Source organism: Ochotona curzoniae, unplaced genomic scaffold (assembly GCF_017591425.1).
Source record: "Ochotona curzoniae isolate NIBS_2020 unplaced genomic scaffold, NIBS_Ocur_1.0 contig_4792, whole genome shotgun sequence".
NCBI classification, from domain to species: Eukaryota; Metazoa; Chordata; class Mammalia; order Lagomorpha; family Ochotonidae; genus Ochotona; species Ochotona curzoniae.
In genome coordinates this window covers 3,935,525-3,959,391 of record NW_024466389.1, presented here as the reverse complement: position 1 = coordinate 3,959,391, position 23,867 = coordinate 3,935,525, and the positions used below count along the sequence as shown (strand labels likewise).

The 23,867-nt window shown below is 61.0% G+C and overlaps 2 protein-coding genes across 2 annotated transcripts in view; one reads left to right on the top strand and one right to left on the bottom strand.

Annotated features, from left to right (window-relative positions):
- RERE (arginine-glutamic acid dipeptide repeats) overlaps positions 1-7,524 on the top strand; it is a 348,281-nt gene extending 340,757 nt beyond the window's left edge. Inside the window, exons 18-23 of the mRNA XM_040987860.1 lie at positions 180-1,504; positions 1,606-1,822; positions 2,183-2,903; positions 4,300-4,446; positions 4,912-5,092; positions 5,242-7,524. Coding sequence (XP_040843794.1) covers positions 180-1,504; positions 1,606-1,822; positions 2,183-2,903; positions 4,300-4,446; positions 4,912-5,092; positions 5,242-5,275 — 2,625 coding nt within the window. The 3' untranslated portion in view covers positions 5,276-7,524. The remainder of the gene's footprint in view (positions 1-179; positions 1,505-1,605; positions 1,823-2,182; positions 2,904-4,299; positions 4,447-4,911; positions 5,093-5,241) is intronic.
- Positions 7,525-12,431: 4,907 nt separating this feature from the next.
- SLC45A1 (solute carrier family 45 member 1) lies at positions 12,432-21,752 on the bottom strand. Its single transcript, XM_040987594.1, has 8 exons — positions 21,353-21,752; positions 20,991-21,083; positions 20,461-20,685; positions 18,210-18,946; positions 16,676-16,829; positions 15,641-15,817; positions 14,508-14,713; positions 12,432-12,706 (listed from the first exon to the last, which is right to left on the bottom strand). Exons 1-8 carry the CDS (start codon positions 21,750-21,752, stop codon positions 12,440-12,442), a joined length of 2,259 nt encoding a protein of 752 aa, XP_040843528.1. The 3' UTR covers positions 12,432-12,439.
- Between the last annotated feature and the right edge of the window lie 2,115 nt (positions 21,753-23,867).

Sequence of the window (23,867 nt, the reverse complement as noted above, 5' to 3'; positions counted from 1 at the left end):
AGGCTGAGCGCTGTCTCTTGGGAGCGGGGAAGGTGGGGCAGGGGAGCGAGCAGGAAGGGCCCTCAGCCCCTGGGCCAAGGTGGCTGTTGCCTGATGGCAGAGGTCTCTGTATGCTATCCCTGGCAGCGCAGGGCAGAGGCCTGGCTCCCAGGCTTCCATCGTCCCTTCTCTGGCTCTAGGAGATCAGCCGGCCCAACTCCCCATCGGAAGGTGAAGGCGAGAGTTCAGACAGCCGCAGTGTCAACGATGAGGGAAGCAGTGACCCCAAAGACATTGACCAGGACAATCGCAGCACGTCCCCCAGCATCCCCAGTCCCCAGGACAATGAGAGTGACTCAGACTCATCTGCTCAGCAGCAACTGCTGCAGGCCCAGCCCCCAGCCCTGCAGGCCCCCGGGGGGGCTCCTGCCACCCCCTCAGCAGCACAGGCCGGAGCATCCCAGCTCCCTACCCCGGGCTCTACAGCCTCTGCCGCTGCACCCCCTGCGCAGGGCTCCCCTGCAGCTGTGCCGCCTCCTAGCCAGCCTCCAGCCCCGGTAGCACCTGCTGCACACTCGCACATCCAGCAGGCTCCTGCCCTGCACCCTCCACGGCTGCCCTCGCCACACCCTCCAGCTGGCCAGGCACCCACTCCCACTCACAGCCAGCCTGCCCTGCATGGCCAGGGCCCACATGGCCTACAGGCCGGTCCGCTGCTGCAGCACCCAGGGCCCCCCCAGCCTTTTGGCCTTCCTCCTCAGACCTCCCAAGGCCAGGCTGCCCTGGGCGCCTCCCCAGCCACCACACACCCTCACAGCACCTTGCAGCTCCCAGCCACCCAGGCAACATTGCAGGCTCAGCAGCCCCCGAGGGAGCAGCCCTTACCACCAGCACCATTGGCCATGCCACATATCAAGCCCCCTCCCACCACGCCCATCCCCCAGCTGCCAGCACCTCAGGCCCATAAGCACCCTCCTCACCTCTCGGGGCCATCACCCTTCTCCATGAACGCCAACCTGCCACCCCCGCCGGCCCTGAAGCCCCTAAGCTCCCTGTCCACACACCACCCACCGTCAGCTCACCCCCCTCCACTGCAGCTCATGCCCCAGAGCCAGCCTTTGCCCTCCTCTCCTGCCCAGCCCCCTGGGCTGACCCAGAGCCAGAACCTGACTCCTGCTGCTGCCTCCCACCCCCCAGCCAGCCTCCACCAGGTGCCCCCCCAGCCCCCATTTGCTCAGCACTCCTTTGTCCCTGGAGGCCCATCCTCCATCACCCCTCCCACCTGCCCCTCCACCTCCACCCCACCTGCGGGGCCCAGCACCTCAGCCCAGCCGCCTTGCTCTGCTGCTGTCTCTTCGGGAGGTGGCATTCCAGGGGGGGCCTCCTGCCCGCTCCCCACTGTGCAGATCAAGGAGGAGATTCGCGATGATGCTGAGGAGCCCGAGAGCCCCCCGCCCCCTCCGAGGAGCCCATCCCCCGAGCCCACGGTGGTGGACACCCCCAGCCACGCCAGCCAGTCTGCCAGGTATTGGGTTTCGGGAAACCAGGCATGTGTGTGCAGGAGAGGCGGGGCAGGGGCTTTGGAGAGGAGGCGGGGCCTGGAGCAAGAGACACGGCCTTTCCTAGGTTCTACAAGCACCTGGACCGGGGCTACAACTCCTGTGCACGGACGGACCTGTACTTCATGCCCTTGGCCGGCTCCAAACTGGCCAAGAAGAGGGAGGAGGCCATTGAGAAGGCCAAGCGGGAGGCTGAGCAGAAGGCCCGGGAGGAGCGCGAGCGGGAGAAAGAAAAGGAGAAGGAACGCGAGCGGGAGCGGGAGAGAGAGGCCGAGCGTGCAGCTGTGAGTTGAGGTGTCCACGCGTGCGGGAGGGTGCTGGCTCCAGCCTGCTCTCGGGAGCAGGGGCCAGCTGCAGGCTGTGCCGTCCCAGGCCTTGGGCACGAATTGAGTTGCATGTCTCTGAATTGGCTCCCCAGGCACTCAGCAGGTGCCAGTGATGCACTGTAGTGACCTGTGCCCACCTGCCTGTGCCTCAGAGACCTGTCACTGGCGTCACTGCCAGGGGACCGGGGAGGAGCAGCAGGGGTTCTCTGTGTGTTATGAGCACAGGACCAGGAGGCAGGGCCGACTTCCGTGATGTACTCCAGGCCGGGAGCCCACACGGTGTGCAGCCACCTCTCACACCCTCCTTTCCTTCAGCAGAAGGCGTCCAGCTCAGCACACGAAGGTCGTCTTAGTGAGCCGCAGCTCACGGGGCCGGGCCACATGCGGCCATCCTTCGAGCCACCGCCAACGACCATTGCTGCTGTGCCCCCCTACATTGGGCCTGACACGCCTGCCCTCCGGACCCTGAGCGAGTATGCTCGACCCCATGTCATGTCGCCCACCAACCGCAACCACCCCTTCTACATGCCCCTCAACCCCACTGATCCCCTGCTGGCTTACCACATGCCTGGCCTCTACAACGTGGACCCCACGATCCGTGAACGGGAGCTGCGGGAGCGGGAGATCCGCGAGCGAGAGATTCGCGAGCGGGAGCTGCGGGAGAGGATGAAGCCAGGCTTCGAGGTGAAGCCCCCGGAGCTGGACCCCCTGCACCCGGCCACCAACCCCATGGAGCACTTCGCCCGGCACAGTGCCCTCACCATCCCCCCTGCAGCTGGCCCACACCCATTTGCATCTTTCCACCCGGGTCTGAACCCTTTGGAACGTGAGAGACTGGCCTTGGCGGGCCCCCAGCTGCGACCCGAGATGAGCTACCCCGACAGACTCGCGGCCGAGCGCATCCACGCTGAGCGCATGGCGTCTCTGACCAGCGACCCCCTGGCCCGACTGCAGATGTTCAATGTGACCCCACACCATCACCAGCACTCACACATCCACTCTCACCTCCACCTTCACCAGCAGGACCCTCTCCACCAAGGTGGGTGTCCTGGCCTGGGTGCAGAGGGGATGGCAGGAGTGAGGAGGGGCACGGGTCCGGAATAAGCTGCTTGTCATTGTGCCAGAAACTGCTTGGTGGGAAGGAGGCCTGGCGTGGCTCCTGGTGTTAGAGGTTCACCCCAGGGTGGAGTGGGTCCATTGGTACCCTCACCTGGGGAGGCAGGATCAGTACCCTGCGAGGCAGCAGCATGAGAAGCCAGGCCCATCTAACTCAAGAAACCAACTTCCCTCTGAACTTCATTCCCGGTGCCATAGTGATCAGATCTGCCCTTACCTCCCATTAGTCATCAGCTCAGGACTTTGGAGACCGAGCCCAACCCCTGGGCCTTTGTAGGACAACCCAACTGTTCGTAGCTGTAATCTCTCTGTGGCTGACTCTGCAGGTCCTGGTGGACCGCAGCACCCGCCTCCCAGCCGGCCTTGGTGATGGCTCAGCGTCTAGGCTCCACAGCACCAGCCTCCCACTCACACGTTAGGCTCTTGGTCCTTTGCTTGGGGTAGGGAGAAGCAGGTGAGGGGACAGGACCTTGGGGCCTTGGAGCCCCAAAGGTCCAGGTAGCCCCTGGTGAGAATGTCCTGTGAGAGCCAGGCTGCACCGTTCTGTCTTCCCAGTCAGCTGGCCAGCTGCAGGATGGCTGGTCCGTACAGTCCAGTATGGGCTCCAAGCGAGGCCAGGCTGTGCTCACAAGCAGACAGGTGGTGGGCAAGTGGTGTGTGTTTTCCAAGCAGATAAGTCTGGGGCAGGGGGAGGGCTGCGTGGAGGTCGAGTTTCTCTGTTGCTGTCGGAAAACTGACTGGCAGGAGGCCCTGGAGGAGCCATCAGATGGGAAGCAGACACCAAGGGAGAGCCCGATTGCATGGAACCCTGAGCAGGCTCCTGGAGACACCAGTGCTGTTGGATCCCTGCCAGCTTACAGGACAGCAAGCACCATCCCAGCACCACCTCATTGTGTGCCCCTGGGCCTGTGCCTGGTAGGGTTAGACTGGGCCTGCTTTGGCCTGCACTTGCTCTGCTGGCCTTGCTTAGCCACTCCAGGGAGGCAGTCCAGGCAGTCGGAGCCCAGTCCAGCCAGCATTTTGGGACGTAAAACGCCTGCTGGGCAAGATTGGGTTCCTGTGGACCCAGTAGGTACAAGTCAAGCCAAGCTGGCAGCCAGGAGGTTCTGTTGACGGTAGCTTCTTGGTAGGGAGGGCCGGTAGAGAGTACTTGGGGTTCTGCCTGAAGGCGGAACAGCTAGGTGGTAGTGCCCACCCTAATGACCAGGGCCCGGCTCAGGGGAGGAAGAAGTTGTTGGCGATTCTGCCACAGAGGGCAGACACTGGAAGAACCCCCAGAGCCATGCCCTGCTCTGTATCTGGACTTTGTCATTTTATAGGATCAGCAGGTCCAGTTCACCCACTGGTCGACCCCCTGACTGCTGGCCCTCACTTGGCCCGCTTCCCCTACCCGCCTGGCACTCTCCCCAACCCTCTGCTTGGACAACCTCCCCATGAGCACGAGATGCTGCGTCACCCAGTGTTTGGTAAGGACGGGCCTGGAAAGAGGTGGGCACCAGTTGCAGTGTGGTTGGAGGTCTTGGGGGTGGCTGTGCCATAGTGTGCGTTGGCTGTCTTGGTGAACGGGGATCCGTGTGGGAAGAGGCCATAGACTACTTTCAGAGGGCTCTGGGGGTGTGTGGGTCACGGACACAGAACAAGACTAAGGCATCCTCCCTGGAGCAGGGCAGCGACGATGGCACAGCAGGGGAAGCGCCGGGTTCTGCTTGCAGCAGAGCCTAAGGAGGTGGCATGGGAGTGCTGGGCATTCATAGGCCCCTTCTCTCCCCAATAGGCTATGCTCTGACAAGTCCCTGCCCAGCAGCCTGTTGCCCCTCATGGTGGGGCATGGGAGGGGCCTGGCCTGGCCAGTGGTGGCGGCTGCTGGGTACACTGTCCCATCCTTGGTGCTGGGCTCCGACCGGCTCTAATGGAAACTCTTATATTGGCAGGCACCCCCTACCCCCGAGACTTGCCTGGGGCCATCCCACCCCCCATGTCGGCAGCCCACCAGCTGCAGGCCATGCATGCCCAGTCCGCGGAGCTGCAGAGACTGGCCATGGAGCAGCAATGGCTGCATGGACACCCCCACATGCACGGCGGCCACCTCCCGAGTCAGGAGGATTATTACAGGTAAGGAGGTGGAGCGGCAGGTGGGACAGCCCAGTGGGAGGCATGGGATGAGGGCCAGGGCTTGCCCCTCCGGGACTTGGCCCTGTCAGCTGCCGCAGGCCTGGCCTTGCCCCAGTGGCCACACTCGCTCTTGTGTTCTTTCCTCCCAGCCGACTGAAGAAAGAAGGTGACAAGCAGTTGTAAGTTACTCAGCTGTTAGTGCTGCTGTGGAGATACCAGGACTTTTCACAGACAATAGGAGCTGCAAAAGCAAAGAGAGTATCTTCTAGATTTCTTTATATATTTAAAACCCCACGACTACAACCGTGTCGCATCCTGGTGTTCGTTTGTGGAGAGGAGTCCCTGGAACGGTGTGGGCCCCCTGCATGCCCCCCAGCAGCCGAGCCGGCCCTGGGTGGGGCTGAGCCTGCAGCGCACTTCCCGCCGCCCCGGGCTCTGGCTTTAGTGTTCTCCTGAGTTCTTGGTAGGTGCTAGCGTCCGGTCCTCGCCTCCGCTGAGTGTGCCGGAGCCCACGGGGCGGGCAGACAGGCAGCATATGTGTGGGATCCAAGAGCTATAATTTTTAAAAAATCTTTTATTTTAATACATTGTAGGAAATCTTCATAATTTGAAAAGTTCTGCAGCATGGCTTTTTATGTCTGTAAATAAATAATTTTAGAACAGCCTTTTTTTCCTTCCACAAACTACTATTCTGATCTATTTTTTCCAGCCATGTCACTACTTGTGAATTCCTACCAGCTATTGACAGAATACAGAGTTGATTTTTTAATAAAAAGTTCTATATAATTCTCCCTTTCATTAAAGGGACAGGAGGGCGTCACTGGTGGCAGGCAGGCAGCAGCTTGGGCCTGGGCGCCATCGCGGCAGCTGCGGGGGCAGGGCGGCCTTTGGACACCTTGCTTGGCTGGTGCGTGTGCTGCCCCCGGCGGCCGTGCTTGGGCAGGTGGAGCTCTTTGGTTTTGCACAAGGAGAACAGGAGCTGAATGTTGGTGTTCTGTTCCTGGGTGTCCCTGTTGTTCTGTCTGCAGGATGGAAAGCACGTGTCTGTGTGTCTGACTGTAGGTTTCCTTCTAGATTTCTATGCACACACATTGGATTGTTCTGGATGAATTGCCTTTTTTAGTACTCTGGAAATTTCATATACATTCTAGAAAAGTCAAGAAAGTGGTTCCATGCAAATAACTCAGCACACGAGAGGCCCAGGACACACACTTGCCAAAGGAATCTGCCAGGGCCGTGCGCCTTGGTGCCAGACACCGCTCGCATCTTCCATGAGAGGAGAGGCCCTGGCATGAACAGGCTGGAGTAGCCCAGGCATGGTGGTCACCCTGGGTTGGGAAGCTACTGGCTCCCACGCTCCATCCTAGAGGTGGCTCTAGGAGTCCCAGTGACGCATGTGAAGTGGGTGCCACCATGCGGGAGGCAGGCCCCTGGCATGGCTGTCCTGGGTGGATATGGCACACTTTCTCCCAGGCAGAGGGTGGGGACATGGCAGGGACCAGGCTTGCGCCAAGGACGAGGTTGCTTCTGCCTGTGTGTGGCTGGACAGGCAGAGACCACCCTGTGGGGCGGTGGACGCCAAGTGCATGCGGGAGGCAGGCTGTGCAGGCATGGGCAGGCAGAGGAGGCCAAGAGCTGGACACAGACCCAGAGGTCTGCGCTCAAGTTCAGGGTCGGGGTTCACTGCATTAGGGGCGTTTCGCGTTTCTGTTGAATATGTTTTTGGTTTCAGTTTGGACAGACAGGATTGTGTGTCTGTTGGAAATACGAGTAATTCTTTTCACTGGTTTTTCTCTCATTCCATTCCTGCCTTAACCTTAGTTCTTAGGGGGTAAGGGGCACGAGCTCAGTGAGCCGGCCACGTGGTTCCAGGTGGGCACCCGCTGCTTGCAGCCCGCCCCCTCCATCCCTGTAGCTTCCTTCTTGGGACAGTGTGGCTGCCATTCAGCGGAACTTCTCTCCTCTCCCTCTCACCCATTTTTCCAAAGAGAAAGAGTGAAAGACTTGAAGTCTGAGCTTGGAAACTTGTCTCAAGGTGTTCTCTTGTTCCCTTCAGTTCTCTCTCCACCCCCAGGGGAAGCACTGAGACGCTCTATCGCCAACCCACGCCCTGAGCCCTTCCCAGTGTAGCCAGTGGAGGCCCAGCTCTGCAGGCCCCCTCGGAGCCGCCCTCGGGTCTCTGTGTTCTGTGTGTATCGTTCAGTGTTGTCGAGGTCGCTTCCTGTTGCACTGCGGTAGGCGCAGAGCAGAGCAGACCCTCTGACTCCGTTTCTCTCTCTCGAAGCTAAATGTAAATATGAGTAGTCGGCCTGAGACGGCAGTGTGAGCAGAGTAGACACCCAGAAACCGTGACGTCTGTGTCCTCTCCATTGGAGTATTTTGTAATTTTTTTGAAATATTTGTGGACTTAAATAAAACCAAGCTACACTATACCACCAAGGTGTTGGCCAGTGCGCTGTGTCTCGTTCTTTGGGGGTGCAAGGACACATGGGCTCTTGCCTGTACCCCTGGTTCCCCTGGGGGGGGGAGAATAGAGGATTGGGGGCGGGGTGCAGATGGTTGTTCCCTGCTGCTTTGGATCCTGCTTACCTTCCAAAGCGGCTTCCAGAAAGATCCATGTCTGGGAGGAGGGGTTTCTCAGGTCTGAGTTCCCTTGCTGTTGGATAATTCTTCCCCGGTTGGGATGGGGGCTTGGGCATTGGGGCTGAAAACATACCACCAGTGCCCCACCCCCTGTGGGTCATGTGTGCCTCGGCGTGTGGGCTCTGCTCCCAGCCCAGGAGATGGGATGGATTTGACCCCACCTGGGTACGGTGGCCTCTCTTGGTGGTGCTCCACTGCCTGTACCCTGGCTGCTGCTCTGAGCCCTGCCAGGACCCCACCCCGACCCCAGGCCAACTCCTGCGTTGGCCTCCAGGTGGAGAGGGCAGCAGTCGGGGTGGGAGCTGTGGTTTCTGACTGCACAAAGCTGTGGGACGGTCCCAGAAAGCTGGATGCTCATCTTTTTATCTGGGATTCCCTGATGAGGTCCTGGACATCAGAGAGACGTGGGATGAGAGCGGCGTGGAAACCTCACCCTTGGGACCCTGAGGGTGAAGGCTGGGCAGTGGCATGTTCCAGGCACTGCCTAACTCTGGCCCCACCCTGGCAAGGCCAGCCATGCATACTGATGGTCCCAAGGCCATTCCTGGATTGCACAGCGGGTCATGCGCCAGGAGCCTAGGTGTGGGGTGGGATCCAGGCACATCCTTACAAGCTGCCTGACTGGACCGGGCTCCCGGTAAGGCCACATCAGCACATGACAACATCAAGGGTTCTAAATTATCAGCACTGCTGGGCTGAGAAAGGGGCCGGGGGGTTGCTGGACACCTGTAGGTGAAAGGCAGCGAGGTGCTGGCATCTGATGCTGCTCCATCGTCAGCTCCTTTAGCGTGGGCATGTGGTACAGCAGGCCTTGTAGGTGGATCAGCCCAGAACCCTGGCACAGCAGCCTGAGTTCCTAAGAAGGCATGTTCTCGCTGGGGTAAATCAAGGTCACTTCCTACAGGGGAAGGACTTCCGATCCCTTGTAGATGAGCACCACGAGGGTAGCAGCTGGAGCACGCTAGGATCCCCTGCCAGCCTGGGGCCTGGCGCAGCAAAATCGGGACACAAACAGCAAGTTGTCACCCTCAGCCTGGGACCTAAAAGATGGCCCCCAGCTCAACCTGGGAGTTGGTGTGGGGCCAAGCTTATAGACCCCAACCCTGGGGGAAATCAGGAGGTCCATCCCATTGGCCTGTGGAGACACCTCGAGTGTGAGGTCTGTCCCCACAATAGCCATGGGGGTAGAGGATGTCAGCCAGATCAACTGTGGGGCAGGCTGGCCGTGCTGTAGGTTTCCTGTGGAGTTGATAAAGCAGACCTTTCTCTGCCCTAGTAGAAACCAGGCCACAGGACCTGTGGTGACCACACCCCTTGGTGGTGTGCAGCCCCTTGGTGGCCCTGCTGAGCTCCAGCCACAGCCATCCACTGGGCCTAAGCCCCCACGCTGCTCACTCCTGCCATACATTTTGGGTCTTGGAGGACTCTAGGGCTCCTGTGTCTTCCCAAATCCACTTCTGGGTCCTGTTTTCTGCCTCTTTGACTGTGCAGTGCGGGACCCTCCGCCTGGCATCCCTCCTTCTAGTGGTCCAAGATGTGAAGAAGGCGCTCTGGGGCTGCAAAGGTGGGTGAGTGAATGCCCGGGGGGCCTGGCAGTGGTAGGCTTCGGGTTGTGGGTGCGGCTGGTTTGGGGATCCTTTCCCCTGATGAGGGCAGCTGAGCCTGACAGGATTATCCCTTTCCCCACTGCCCACCCTTGCCCCCTACCAGAGTAACCACCTTGTCCTCTGATGGCCTGCCTGCCTGCTCTTGCTCCCATAGCCCCTCTGGCCCCACTCCTGGTAAATAGCTGTCTTAGAAATTGGCATTGGGCCTCTGATGCCCATCCTGGGGGAATTCTGAGGTCACTGGCCTGTGCCTGACCACCAGGGGGCAGGAGTTGCACAGCCCAGGTAGATGCAGGAGCCGTTCCAGGGATAAGGTCCAGGGTGTTCTGTGCAAGAGCGGCCAGTTCTTGAACCCTGCAGCCAGGCAGGCGGATCAGAGCTCCAGTAGCAGACAGTCTGCCCTGAACAGCTGGCTCTCCATCTCCTGAAGCTGCTCCTGACTCATCTGCTTCTCACCCCTTTGGTTCCCTCTTCGGCAACTGGCACCACAGTGAATGACAGGGACACAATGAATGCACTGTGTGTGCCCTGCAAGCCCACACCAAGGGCAGGGGCCCACGGAGACCATAGCCGTTCCCTGGCAATCCTGTAGCCCACCATGTGGGTGCTGGGTGCCACCTTAGTCCCCTCAATTGCCACATGCTTAGGGCTCCATGCTCTGTCTCCTTGAACGCAGGTGCCCAAGGCCAGAGCCGTTCCCACTGTGAGGCCAGTCAAGGGGCTTCCCATACCAGCAGCAATGCAGATTTTGCCATCAGCGTGAAGCCACTCTGCCTCTCCCCTCCAGGTGAAGTGTGAAGTGTGAAGCTCCCTCGAGGGCATCCCCTCGGAGTCGGGGGGACCCTCAGGGCCTCCACTTACTCCCAGGGGTTTAACAGTGCCATGCTGGTGGTGTCCCCGCGTGCCTGGCCCACATACTTGCTATGCCCACCCAGGATTGAGGTGACAACACCCCCTTCTTGCTGCTGTGTGGATGTGTTTGGCAAGGGCAAGTGTGACACTGCCCAGCCCGAGGTGGCTCCTGACAACAATGTCCTGCCTGAGTGCATCCCCAGTAGTTGATGTCATGGTTGCTCCCGGTGCCACCTGCCACGAACAGCCCTGGGAGCTGGCCCTGGGGCATGGTCCCTACTCGCTGCCTGGAAGAGGCTGAGGACCAGGCTATCCCCTTTCAGGACCTCCCAGGAGGAGGGCCACGAGCAAGACGGTGTGTGGTGGGGGGTGCTCCCTATTCTCCATCACCTGTAAGTCTGCACAGGCCCCCACACTTCCCGGAAAACCACGAGTTCTTGGGTGGCAGAAGAGGGCTGTGATTCCAGATGAGATGGGGCACTGGCAGGATGATCCCAGGCACCCCCAGGAACTGTGACATTTCAAGTCCCGCTTCACCTGCTCCCTGACACCGAGCCAGCCTGCCACAGCCCCTGAGCTCAAGGGCCTGCTTACCCCAACGCAGAGACTGCGGGGTGCTAGGCAGGGCAGACCTGGGCTGACCAGCAGGGTTTGCCTGCAGGCAGGGCGTGAGCTCAGGGTGGCTGGGCCCAGCTGGGACCTCGGGAGTTCACACCAATTCCTCAGCTCTGAGGAAGTCTGAAGGAGAGGGGAGCTGCTCTCCTGGCTAGAGGTGCAGGCTGGCAAGGAAGGTCAACAGGCTGGGCAGGGAGCAGCCTTGTGGCTACAGGTGGCAGGAGGCCGCCCAGCTTGGGGAGGAGGCCCTCCACGGCCAGGCTATCCCACACAGGGTAAACCCCCACTTGCCACACCAATATCAGAATGCCGATTTGAGTCCCAGCTGCTCTGCTCTCCCTGCTAATGCATTTGGAAAGGCAGAGGAGGATGGCCCAAGTGCCAGGACTCCTGCCTCCATGTGGGAGACCCAAAAGGAGTTCCTGGCTCCTGGCCCTGCTCCTGTGGCTATTTGAGGAGGGAACCAGCAGATGGCAGCACTCTCTTCCTGTCACTGTCTTCTCTCTGTGTGTGTATGTAAAAACAATTTTTTTAAAGGGAGAAATGATGGCTGTGACACAGCCATGAGCTCCTGACTCCCCAGAGGCAGGCAGAGGACCCTGGAAGCTACACTGGGCCCGTCACACTGTGCTGGGTACAGTGGTGGCCTGGTCGGTAAACACATGGGGGCTTCATGGCCACCACAAGATGGATGGGCAGAGAGAGCCACAGGGCCAGCAGTGGTGTGCCCCAGGCTTTCTGGGCCTGCTAAGTCCCATGTGCCGGGAGCCAGGAGGCTCTTCTGGGTCTCCTGCATAGGTTTAGGGTCCCAAGGCTTTGGACTGCTCTGCTGCTTTCCTAGGCCACAAGCAGGGAGCTGGAGGGAAAGTGGAGCAGCTGGGATATGAACCAGTGTCCATAAGGGATCCCGGGGCAGGCAAGGCAAGGAGCTATGCCCAGCTTGCACGTTCTCAGGCTGCTCCTGGGCTCTGCTGGTATCCTAGATGGAAGCACTGATTTGAACCCAGCTCTTTCTGTTCCGATCCAGCTCCCTAATACACCTGGGAGGTAGTGGACAGCACCCAAGTGCCTGAGCCCCTGCACCCACATGGGAGACTCAAAGAAGCTTTTGGCTCCCGGCTTCCACACATGGAAACTCTCCTCCCACCTTCCAGCTTTACAAAAGGATTAGAAAAATCTAAACATATACAAAGCAGAAAGGCTGCTCCTGCCAAGAGGCAGCCCAGGCTTGCCCTGCAAAGGCCCCAGCGCATCCTCTTTCATGTGTTGGCCCCACAAGGGCAGGGACCCTCTAGCACCCACCACATGCCCACGGCACCTGCATGTCTACAGGGCTGGGGGGGTGAGAACCAGTGTGTGGATGGATGAACGAATGTGGGTGCGTGTGACCAGGAGACCACCGGACCAAGGCTGTGGGAGGCAGGACGGCTCAGCTGAACCCCGCACATATGCTGCCCAGCACCCAGCACCACTGGGTATCTTCATGCCTCGAGAGATGTGCTCGGCAGCCCCAGACATGGCGATCCCGCAGGGTGAGGAAGGACTCTGGAGCCAGTCCTCCACTCAGTGCCCGTGCCCGCCCACCCCAGGGAGCCGCAAGCCCGGCTGCTGGCAAGGTTTATTGTAGACATCAGGCGTCAGGCAGGAGGGGCCGGCGCTCGTCATCGGCTGCGTCGCCGGGTGGGATTTCGTAGATGACACACAGGGAAGAGTACAGGCAGCCCAGGAAAGAGACGAGGCTGGAGAAGTACATGACCCCGCTGGCACTGCCCACGGCCGAGGTCAGGGGCCCCAGGACCAAGGAGACTAGAATCTGGGCCAGGAAGTACTGGCAGCTGAGCAGGGAGATGTCCATGCCCATGCCCCGCCGGGTACCATCCGCGCTGGACCCTGCAAACTGACCCAGAGGCACCGCGTCAGCTCGGCCGTGGTGCTCACACAAGCCAGGACCCGCCTTTGCCGCCACCCCAGGATGTGCCATTTGCCCAGGCGCTGCCTCCCTCACGCAAGTTCCCCCCGCCATCCTCCACCCCGGTGCCCCACTCCCTCTCCTAGGCTTGCGCCCCTCCAGTCCTGAGGTCTGCTCCCTGCAACATGCAGAGCGAGCTTTGGGGGAGGACAGCAGGGAAGGGAGGAGGCTGGCCTGGCTCTGTCCCTCTGAGCCCCTGCACAGGCCCCTTAGCTGCCAGGGTGGGCTGCCATCCCTGAGGCCCTGCAGGGGGCGGGCTCTGGGCGATACGGTTGTTCCCAAACACACAGCACAGTCCCCTCAGGGACAGCACAGTCTTGGGACCTAGGCTGGCCCCTGCGTCATCCAGGGCAGGGGTACTGGGGCTCCAGAGAACTGACCATGGGATAACAGCCACCATGGCTCAGCCCTTGTGGCCCGTGCCATCTTGGTGACCACAACGGAGTCTGGACAGCTGTGACAGCCACACCCATTGCTGGGCTTTTCTTATGAATTGTCCCTGGGGTGGGGCCTACGTCAGAGTGCCAGCTTCCTGCTGACACAAACCCTGGGAGACAGCAGGAGAGAGCTCAAGTGACCTGGCTCCTGCCACCCTTGGGGAACTCCTTAGCTACAGACTAGCCCAGCTACTGCGGGCACCTGCGCAGCGAGCCAGAGCTAGGGGGCACCTGTGCAGTGAGCCAGAGCTACAGCACCTGCGCAGTGAGCCAGGAGATGGAGCTCTCTGGCTGTGGCTTTCTTCCACTCAAGTAAAACATTTTTTAAATATGAAAAGAGGGCCTGGCACAATGGCCTAATGGATAAATCCACACCATGCATGCGCCAGGATCGCATTTGGTGGTTGGTTCATATCCCAGCTGCTCCACTTCCCATCCAGCTCCCTGCTTGTGGCCTGGGAACGCAGTGGAGGTTGGCCCAAAAACCTTGGGATCCTGTACCAGTGTGGAGACCCAGGAGAAGTTCGTGGTTCCTGACTTTGGATTGGCTCAGCTCTGGCCATTGCAGCCACTTGGGGAATGAACCAGCAGACACAACACCTCTCTCTGTCTCTCCTCTCTGCATATTTCCAATAAAAAAATAAAATAAAACTTTAAAAAACGTGAAAAGAGGAAGTGCTCAAAGCTGGCCCTGGCTAGGCCAGTCACATTCCAGACCCCACAACAAACGGGGCTAGGCCAGGGCTGTGTGGGGTCCATGGTTAATGGGTCCATGGTTAGGGGAGCACTTCCAAGTAAGGGGCAGTGAGGGTGGATGACCACACAGGCATACCACGGGGGCAGAAGCCACGTGCAACAACAGGTACCTCCCTGGGGACCACAGGCAGAGTCCTGGGGCCCAGGCAGGGGAGGTGAGAGGGCATGCCAAGATGGCTGCACACATGTGTGCCCAGGCTCAGCACACCAGCTCATGAGACTTTGTGGGGCTCTTGGAGTCGAATCCAGGCTGAACAAAATCCCAAAAGCATTTACAAAGCGGGCTCGCATCCCAGGTTGTGGCCTCAGACCTGACTCTCCTGGCCTGGCTGAACCCTGCCTGTGCTTAGCACGGATGCCTAGACTCTGTCCATCCCGGGGTTTCCCGTTGCCCCCAGGTTGGAATGCCACGTTACTCTCACTCACCTCCCCACCCTAGTCATTTCATGCGGGGGACGGGTTTCTGCCAGGGAAGCAGCAGGGGGCCCAAGACTGGGTCCAGGAGAGGGGTGGCGTCTCCCAGCACACACACTCACCTTCTTGTTCTGGTAGTAGTCGCAGAGCAGCGAGTAGGGCAGGGTGCACAGCGTGGAGAACAGGACACCATAGGTCACACACAGCGACAGGACCACATAGAGGTTCCTGGAGAGCGTGGCCAGCCCCGTGCCCAGGCCGAAAGCGAGATAGGCGATGAAGTAGAGGGTGCGCACGCTCAGGAGCTCCTCCAGCTTCTCCAGGATGGCTGTGGGCCCACGCGGCTGAGCTCAGCCCCCTGCCACCTCCAGGGCTGGGCAGGGCAGCCAGTCCCAGCCAAGTCCCCAGGGTGGCCCAGGAGATGCTGTGCTCACGTCCTCGCTGTCCCCTCTGTCCGCCTCCACCCTGGGGATACCAACCGCCCACCACATGGCTGCTCCCACCCTTATGCCCATCTGCCAGAGTGGCTTAATTGAAATGGGGTCCTTTCCCCATGAGCTGATGCTACCCCTGCTGTGCAGGACCAAACACACTGATGCTGCGCTTGGCTGTCAGCTGAGCTCTGGCAAAGTCTGGGTATGGGGTCCAGCCCCCTGCCCCTCCACTCCCAGCAGCAGTCTGTCATGGCTCCTGCTCCCAAGACGCATTTGTTCTTAAGCGATTTTAAACACCAAGGGGAGTGTCTGGTAACCTGTGAGAACTCTGCGTCACCCACCTCAAGGAGAGTGAAGGAGGCTGGCGCCAGGCTGCTCCTTGGCTGCCGTTCCTGAGCCACAAGGGCCCGGCCATGGGGGAAGCGGGCACTGCCAGTGAGATCTGTCCTCTGGTCTTTATAGTAGGAATGGGCAGACCCTGTGTCCACTGCTAGCCAGGCTACAGGGGATGGCCACCCTGGGGCCCCTCTGGGATCACAGCATTGATTCCTGGGTCCCTGGGTCCTCTGTGCACCCTGAGGCCCTGTGAATATGCTCCATATCTCCTGTTCTGTCCTGTGGGCCAGCCAATCCACTGAGCCATGTGGGATGGATGTGGGCAAGGCTGACTGCCCTAGGAGTGGTCCAGAAACGCATGCGCTCCCCACGGGACTCTGCCTGGGCACGCCCACACAGCCCGGGAGGGACTGGACTGCAGCGTCGCCCACCGCTCACCGGGGCCCGCACATCCACACAGCCCGGAGGCCGCCATTGCTGAGTACCTGAGTAGAAGGCGGCGCTGAAGGCATAGATGCACAGTCCCCAGCAGCCCATGGTGACGCCACTGCTGTACTTCTCGTAGGCTTCGGATGTGTGTGGGGCCTTGGGGTCCCCCTGGAACACCACCTCCCCCATGAAGTCGGTGTAAAAGAGCAGCATCCCCTCGAACGACAGCCAGCCTGTGGGGGGAGGAGGCGCTGAGCCCAGGGCGCCCAGGCCACAGAGTTCACCGACCACCACGGTCACACACGGCTTGCACAGATTCAGGGGTTAAAGCATACCCAGAGGGGCTGGCGTCATGGCACGGGGGTTGCAGCCAAGACTCAAGTCCTGGCTGCTCCATTCCCATGCAGCTTCCTGCACCCATGTGGGAGACCTGGAGGGGCTCCTGGCTCCTGGCTTCCACCTGGACCAGGACCAGGGTGGCCATCCCGGCCATTTGGGGAGTGAACAAGCAAATGAAAGACTCTCTCTCTGACTTTGCCTTTCAAATAAGCAATAAAAAGTACCTAGTGCTGAGAAGGAACTCAGGCAAAACCATGTAGGTTCTCATGCAGTCTTTGCTGTAAATAAACAGATTTCTATCCACGAGTGACGGGATGCTGTTGTGGCTCTGCAGCTGCTGAGCCAGGCGGAAGTCAGGAGCCTGGATCTCCATCAGGGTCTCCCGTGCAAGTGTGGCACCCTGACACACAGCGGAGCTACCTGCTGCTTCTCAGGGCAGGTGTGCCTGGCAGGAAGCTGGAGCAGCCAGGACTGGGAAGCCAGGCTTGTGATGGAACCCGCCCTCAGACGCCTGGGGCTGGCATGGAATCAGTGACACCATGGGGACAAACGCCTCATTCACATGTGACATCCTCTCCCAGTGCCAAACGGCCTTTTGGAAGGTGATGCTGACGCAAGAGCCCCAATCACCTCAAATGCTTATTTTTGGTCCAAAGATTCATTTTGAAAAGTCAGGTAGTCAACCGCTCAGCAGCAAAGGACCCCTGTGGAGGGCCATGCAGGGCACTGCCACACGTGGTTCGAGAGCTCACCCAGGAAGTGGTTGACGCAGAGGCTACGCAGCGCCCGGGGCATGTGGCAGATGGTGGAGCAGAGGTGCCTGGCTGACAGAGGCGGCTCGGCCTGCTCGGCGGAGCCCGTCAGCTCGCTCTCATACTTCACGCCGTTGAGTAGGATGTTGGCCACCTGCAAGGGAACCCCACGGGCGCACCATTCAGAAACACGTGGCCGAGCTGGAGTGGGCACTGCCCACGTGTGACTGAGCGTGGGGCACAGGCGAGGCCCGCTGGGGAGGAAGGCAGCGCTTGGTCACCTGCGGGAGGAGTGAATCTGATTTAGAGAAACATGGGTCAGCTCAGACCCGTACCCCACGGGGCCCCTTCTTTCCACGGAGAGGGGATGGAGAAACGGAGACACCCTCTCCGGACAGGCAGACCCTCCTGACACCCGGAAGGCAGGGCGCCCCTTCCCGCCACGCCTCCTCGTCAGGTTGGAAGGGGCGGAGGGATTGCCTTCTGGGGGTCCTCCCACAGTAGCCCAGCCTGCTTGGGATCTCCTGGGGCCTGATGCTCGCCGAGATGCAGCCCTGGCTCCCCAGGGGCAGTCAGTCCCTGGTGCTGGCAGTCCCTGGCGGTTCCTGGCGGGAAAGCGGAGTTAGAGGAGGTTGGGAGTGAGAGTTCAAGCACACACCGTGAGAACCGGCTCTGCCTGAGTCCTGGAGACAGGGCACAGTGGCCCAGGCCTGGCAATGAGCTGGACACAAGACCCGGGTCATGCAAAGTGAAGCTGCTGCTGCCCACCCTGATGGGAGCCACTGGACAATGTCACACTGTTGCAGCAGGGGCTCCCTGACACCGTGGTGACACGGCACTCCTTCAGACGCGGTGGGGAGCCTGGTGGCCCCTGGCTGAGCCCCAGCCCAGACTGCAGATCCCACTTGTGCTACCACGCAGCCTGGGCACAGACGGCGTGCACCTGGGACTGCCTCCTCGAGACCCACACGGGCTAGACAGGTCCCAAGAACACCTGCCCTGAACTGGCTGGACCACCCTGAGCACAACAGTGGCGTCCCCCTCTTGTCACTCGAAGGATCCGCCACGCCAATGTACTCTGAAAGCCTTCCAGAAGACGCCACTGGCTGAGAACCCAGGCTCTTCTCAGCCTCCAGGAGGTGGCTGACACAGCAGTGGGGTGCCCAGTGCCGTGGGCGGTGAGGGCGGGGGGTGTAGTTTAGGGAGACTTAAGGGTGTGGGCGCCACAGTCACATGGCCACCAGCTTGGGCTCTGGGCTGACCAATGCTGGAAAAACACTCCCAACAAGTGCGTCGCACACAAGTTCTGCGGGCAACAGCCTGACCCAAGTCCCCTCGGGCAAGCGGGTCAGGAGCCAGGAGGGACATCACAGGCAGGTGCCCACCATGACTCAGGGCTAACAGAGCAGCCCAGTGCACACAGGGCCCACCTCTGGGCGCTGCAGATGGCTGCGGGAACTCGCTGCCCACACGGACCACCTCACCAGCAGGGGGCAGCACTTGCTGCTCTCTGACCCTTAACCTCTTTGCTCACCTGTTGGCTGAAGGTGACATTCCTCCTCCGGCTGGTTTCTGGCCCACTTCCTCCAGCCGTGTCTGGGAGAGCCAGGCTCTGGGGTCTCTTGAGGATCCCAGACGCCCGTGGCTTGGGGGCATCCAGCGAGCCCACCCTTAGCACGTCTCCATCCGAGGTCAGGGCGCTGCCCTCTCTCCGGGCCAGGAGGCCCCGGTCCTGGCAGTAGAAGCTGTCAGGGGCCTGGGGGAAGCTGACGCTGACGGGCTGCCGCGGCACGCTGCCGGGCAGGGCCAAGTATTCGTCCTGGCCGGCCGTGAAGCAGTCAATGAGGACGCTGTCTATGTTGGAGGTGCCGAAGGATGAGGCGAACTCGTTGATGCCCGTCAGGGAGCTGTCCCTGCTGAGGAAGCTGCCGTACTTGGGCGTGAGGGGGCTCAGGGGCGAGATGGGGCTGGAGAAGCTGGCGTAGAAGCTGGTGGCCGGGTGCGAGGGAAGGGGCTCGCTGGAGCCTTGCTCGGGTGGCACGGGCGGGGACGGTGGCAGAGGCAGGCTGGGACTCTTCATGGCCGCCCTCCTCTCGCCCGGCGGCCGCAGGGGACGTTCCGGGATGCTGACCAGCGTCAGGACGGTGGAGACGCTCAGGGTGATGGCGGTAAAGATGTAGATGACGCGGAGCTGGCCGCCCAGGGCCCTCCCGAAGCGGGTCTTGTCCCAGTGGACGCCCCCGACCACATAGCCAAAACCTCCTCCGAGACCTGGGGAGAGAAACAGGGCAAGCGGGGCCCTGCTTCTGGCAGGCAAGGAGCAGCCCCCTGGGGTGGGAAACCCCACCCCAAGATCCCACACATGACGCCTGCCCCACTGAAACCCTGGTAGTAAGGAGTCTGAGGTTCCCAGGATAGGGTCTTCCCCAGCCGCCAGGCCACCTGCTGTGCCGCGCCAGGGCAGACGGGAAAGGCTCACATCTCGGGGACAGAGGCAGGGGGCGGGCAGAGCGGGAGCTCTGGTTTAGAAAGCACACAGAGCTGGCCAGACAGGGACGAAAGAGCGTTCATGGTTCACCCACGAGACACACGCACATGGCTGAACTAAGCCTGCAGGTGTGACCTCTCCCAGGGCTGGCAGTTCAGAGCGGAGCCCCCAAACAGGGACACCCCCAGATCAGCCGCCAGCTGAGGGCAGGCTCCTCTGCAGCTGGAAGAAAGTGGGAGGACTCAAACTGCTTCCCACAGTGGAGTGGCTCATCCTGGTCCACTCAGATAAAATCCAACGGGGGATGCAGGTGGCAGCTGCAGGGGTCCTGGGATGTCAGGGGCCCCACGGCCGGCTGCATACACACATCAGGAACACTGCAGCCAGCTGTATACACCCACACACAGACGGCAGGGGCCCCGCAGCCGGCTGTATACACAGCCATGTCAGGAACACTATAGCTTTCCGCAAACACACACATGAGTATGCAGCAATGGTGTGAGGGTACTTGCACAGGTTCCAGAAAATGGAAATGAAAGATAAGTTAATTTTGGTGCAAAGAAAATCATGCATACAAGGGATCCCCAAATTCACAGAAAATTCATATTATGAAATAGCTACACAAAGGTTTAAAGACTTTTCTGTAACAAAATAAACTTATAAAATTCCATTATCCATGAACTTCGCATATTTTTAAAATTGCTTATGTGAGGGGGGACAGGGACCCAGGGCTCCCAGGATGGAGGCAGGGACCCAGGGCTCCTGGGGGGCAGGGACCCAGGGCTCCAGGACGGGGGCAGGGACCCAGGGCTCCCAGGATGGAGGCAGGGACCCAGGGCTCCTGGGGGGCAGGGACCCAGGGCTCCAGGACGGGGGCAGGGACCCAGGGCTCCCAGGATGGAGGCAGGGACCCAGGGCTCCTGGAGGGGACAGGGACCCAGGGCTCCTGGAGGGGACAGGGACCCAGGGCTCCCGGACGGGGGCAGGGACCCAGGGCTCCTGGAGGGGACAGGGACCCAGGGCTCTTGGAGGGGGGCAGGGACCCAGGGCTCCTGGGGGGTAGGGACCCAGGGCTCCTGGAGGGGACAGGGACCCAGGGCTCCTAGGGGGGCAAGGACAAAGCTTCTTGAGCCATCACCTGCTGCCGCCCAGGCTCTTCAGAAGCAGTAAGTCAGAACCAAGAGCCGAGGCTGGGAATGTAACCCTGGCCTTGGGCAGGCATTCCAGCATGTGCTTTGGCCACACGCTGACCCCACCCTTCCCCAGCACTTGGAGCCACAGCTGAAAGGACGCTCACCTGCCAAGAGGGCGTGTATGTTCAGGCCCCGGTCCTGGTCCACTGGGCCGCACACGTCCATCATGTAGGCATGGCTGGGGTTGTCAGCCGAGTCGGCACTGAAGTCCATCAGCACCACTCCACACACCGTCAGGAGGATGCCCCACTTGTGGCTGGTGGCCGTGTCGGCCAGGGCCGCGCCGATGTCCCTTCCATTCAGCAAGAGCGAGAGGCCCAGCAGCGCCCCTGGAAGCAGAGAGGGTCATGGTCATGAGGGTAAGGCGGGAGCAGCTCTGCCCCCAGCCATCCTCACTCAGGTCAGCCCGGAGGCCCCGGGATGAGCCCCCCAATGGGCCAGCCGACGGTACGTGCCCCTGGGATTTCTAGGAGGAGTCAGGTAAACTTTCTCGCTCAACTCTCACAGCTGCCAGCTTGGGTGGTCGGGGGAACTCCTGGAGGGCTGGGGCTACATGCTCAGCTTTCCCTAGTGAGAAGCTTGGTTTTTTTGCTTGTTTGTTTTTCTGTTTTATTTCCATGTTGAAACAACAGACCTATAGCCAGGACAAGTATGAAAGGGCGTCTCCTTCCAAACCTGGAGGCACACCGGTCACTCCAAGCACCCAGCAGCGGCTGCAGCAGGAATCCTGGAAGGGAGAGAGAGGCAAAGGTCAGCGAGGCCAGCCTTGCAGTGGGCCCGCAGCCCCCCACGCCTCGCTCCTGATCCAGGACAGGCATGTGGTGCGGGCAGCTGCAGCCATGGACCCACTCGGCTGCCTGGGCAGGGTCGGCCACTCCAGCTTGTCCCAGTTGTCTTGCTCCTCCCAGTCCGGCCCCCAGAACCCTCAAGCTGCATCCACTGAAGCTTCTAGATGCTTCTGGAGGTTTCCAGAGGCCACCCAGCACTGGGACTCACCGAGGATGGGGCTGATAAACCACACCAGGCTGTAGAGCTGGTCAGGCAGGCCCATCTGCAGGAGAACGGGGGTCACGTACGCCGTCTCCATGGCGTAGCTGAACTCGATGCCAAACAGGATGCAGCCGTTGAAGAGCAGCTCACGCAGGGACCTCTGGGGGTGCAGCTCCCCGAAGTCCACCAGCTCGATCGGACAGGGGGTGTTGGGGGGCGGGGGCGGTGAGGGCCCGATGTACTTCCTCCTCTTGGGGTGGCGCTTGAAGTTGTTGGCTCTGTGGCTGAGGTGCCGGGTCACGGAGCCCACAGAGCCCGAGACCTGCGACCTCCAGGAGTCCTGAGGGGCCACGCTGGGGAAGAGGGGGTCTCCCGGAGGGGTGCCACTCACCACCGGGGCGGTCATCGTGGGGCCGGCCTGTGAGGGAAGCCGGGGAGCAACGGTCACTATCCCAGAGAAAGCCCCCCCTTCATGCTGCATCCACAGTGGGGCACCCTTCTGGCTTCAGTGACCCCTCCCCGAGGAAGAGCTGTACCCCGAGATGGCCCAGCAGCACAGCTTGCCCACTCACGGGCACTCCCTGCTTGGGCAGCAGGATACCCCGTGGAGCCCACAGGGACGGCACCCCAAACATAGGCTCCGTACAGGAGCCTGGGAGCCACCCCTCAGCCTGGGACCCACGTCCAAGGCTCATTTTGCCTCCACCTGAAGCTTCCGGGGGGATCTGGACAGGCACGGACAGGGACACTCATGGACACCCGAGCGCTCGGACACAGCAAGGGACAGCCCATTCTTAAAGGATGGAGGGGCCTAGCCCGGCCCTTTCACTCCGCCATGCTCCTGGGGGTTCGGCGCAGGGCAGCAGGTCTCTGGGAGAAGGCCCTGCTCCCCGGCAGCTGACTGCCAGAACCCCAGCATCAGCAGGGAGGGTGCCCGGGGTGAGCCAAAACTGGCAGTGTGGCAGGCACTGCCAGTGAGGCTGAGAAGCAAGCTTTTTTCAACTTTGTTTTTGATAGTTTTCACAAAGCCCGTGGCTGAGTGCAAGCAAGGAAAAGGCCTTCGCCGCAACCCGCTGCCTCCTTTCCCCCTGTCCTGGCTCGGCCGCAGGCCTGCTCCCACGCGCCCAGCCGTTTCTCTCTGCACTCTGCCCCCACGGGAGCACCGAGGGTGGACTGAGGGTGCTGGCATGTGTCCCTGTGTGCACGTGTGTGTGTATGCATGCCCGTGTGTGAGCCCACACGGAGTGAGGGACACCCACACCAGGTGAGCTGCAAGATTCCGGGTGGGTTCTGATAGCCTCACCACGTCCCCCGCTCCCCCCAGCCTCACCATGTCCCCCTCAAGGCCCTCCCAGGAGGCGGTCCCCAAGCCAGGACTGCTTTCCCAGCAAAGACAGACACGCTGAAGGCGATGCTCCTCAGGGCTTCCCACTGCCCCAGGGAGGCCCCTGGGTTCTGGCGTGAACTTGGGGCAGCTGCCTCAGAAATCAGAATGTGTTCCCCCAACTCCTCCACCGCCCCACCCACCAGGGACTTGTCCTGCACTCCAGAAGACACCGATGGTGGGTGTAATTGGCTCTGGACACGCCAGCAGGATCTGAACCTGGATGGTTAGACCAGTGGCCCAGTCACCCACACACTAACCCACCTGCTGCCTATCCATCCACCCACTGTCCTCCCTGCCACTCACGTATTACTCACACCCACAGCCCACCCCTCCAAACACCCACCCTTCCCTACCCTCCTCAGGGGGTACCAGGGATCAAGATGCCGAGGTCCTGGTCCCGCAGGTGGGAGAGACCCAGGAGCGGCTGCTGGGCAGGGTGGGCATGTGCGGTGAGAGGGGAGGCCCGCAGGAAGGTGGCTGCTGATGCTGGCGGGACGGGCGCCTGGCTAAGGGATGGAGCTTGTACCCACGTGTTGGGGCATGACCGGTACTCCAACCACCGTCCTTGCTACAGATTGTGACCTGATGGAAACGCGATGCTGTCCTCTGCGACAAGGACATTCAGATCTGACACCCGGCACTCATCTCACTTCTGAGGTGCTCCCCCCCACAATGTTGAGGGCTCCTCAGAGCAGCTCATCTTCCAGAGACCTGGAGGGGTGAGCTGTGGGCACCCTAGGGAGTCACCCAGCCGGCGCTCAGGCATGGGGCGTGTGTGCTGAGGCGGGCTCCCTGCTCTGCCCAGCATCTCTGCCCTCAGCCTCCCCCCCCCCCCGGCACTGGGCTTTCCGTGCATTTCACCCGCCGACGAGAACGCGGATGCACGCACCTTCCCACGAGCTTGCTGGAGGAAGGCCTCGGCTTCGGACAGCCTACGCGGGAATGCATCTTCCCAAAGAGGAGCTTGCTGCTCTCATTGAAGATGGACGGCATGCATGGAGCTGGCCCACCTGGGCCGACCCTCCCCCCCCGCCCCCTGCAGCTGGGCAAACAGCCCAGGCTGCCCACCAGCCTCCAGCACCGCAACCAGAATCATTCCCAGCCTTGACAAAAAGTCGCCACCAGGGTGCACCC

Coding starts and splice junctions, on each gene's coding strand:
- SLC45A1 (XM_040987594.1), bottom strand. CDS start 21,752: ATGACCGCCCCGGTGGTGAGTGGCACCCCTCCGGGAGACCCCCTCTTC. Junction 21,084..21,352: donor GTTTATCAGCCCCATCCTCG/GTGAGTCCCAGT, acceptor TCTCCCTTCCAG/GATTCCTGCTGCAGCCGCTG. Junction 16,830..18,209: donor ATGTCACCTTCAGCCAACAG/GTGAGCAAAGAG, acceptor GTTCCCTTGCAG/GTGGCCAACATCCTACTCAA.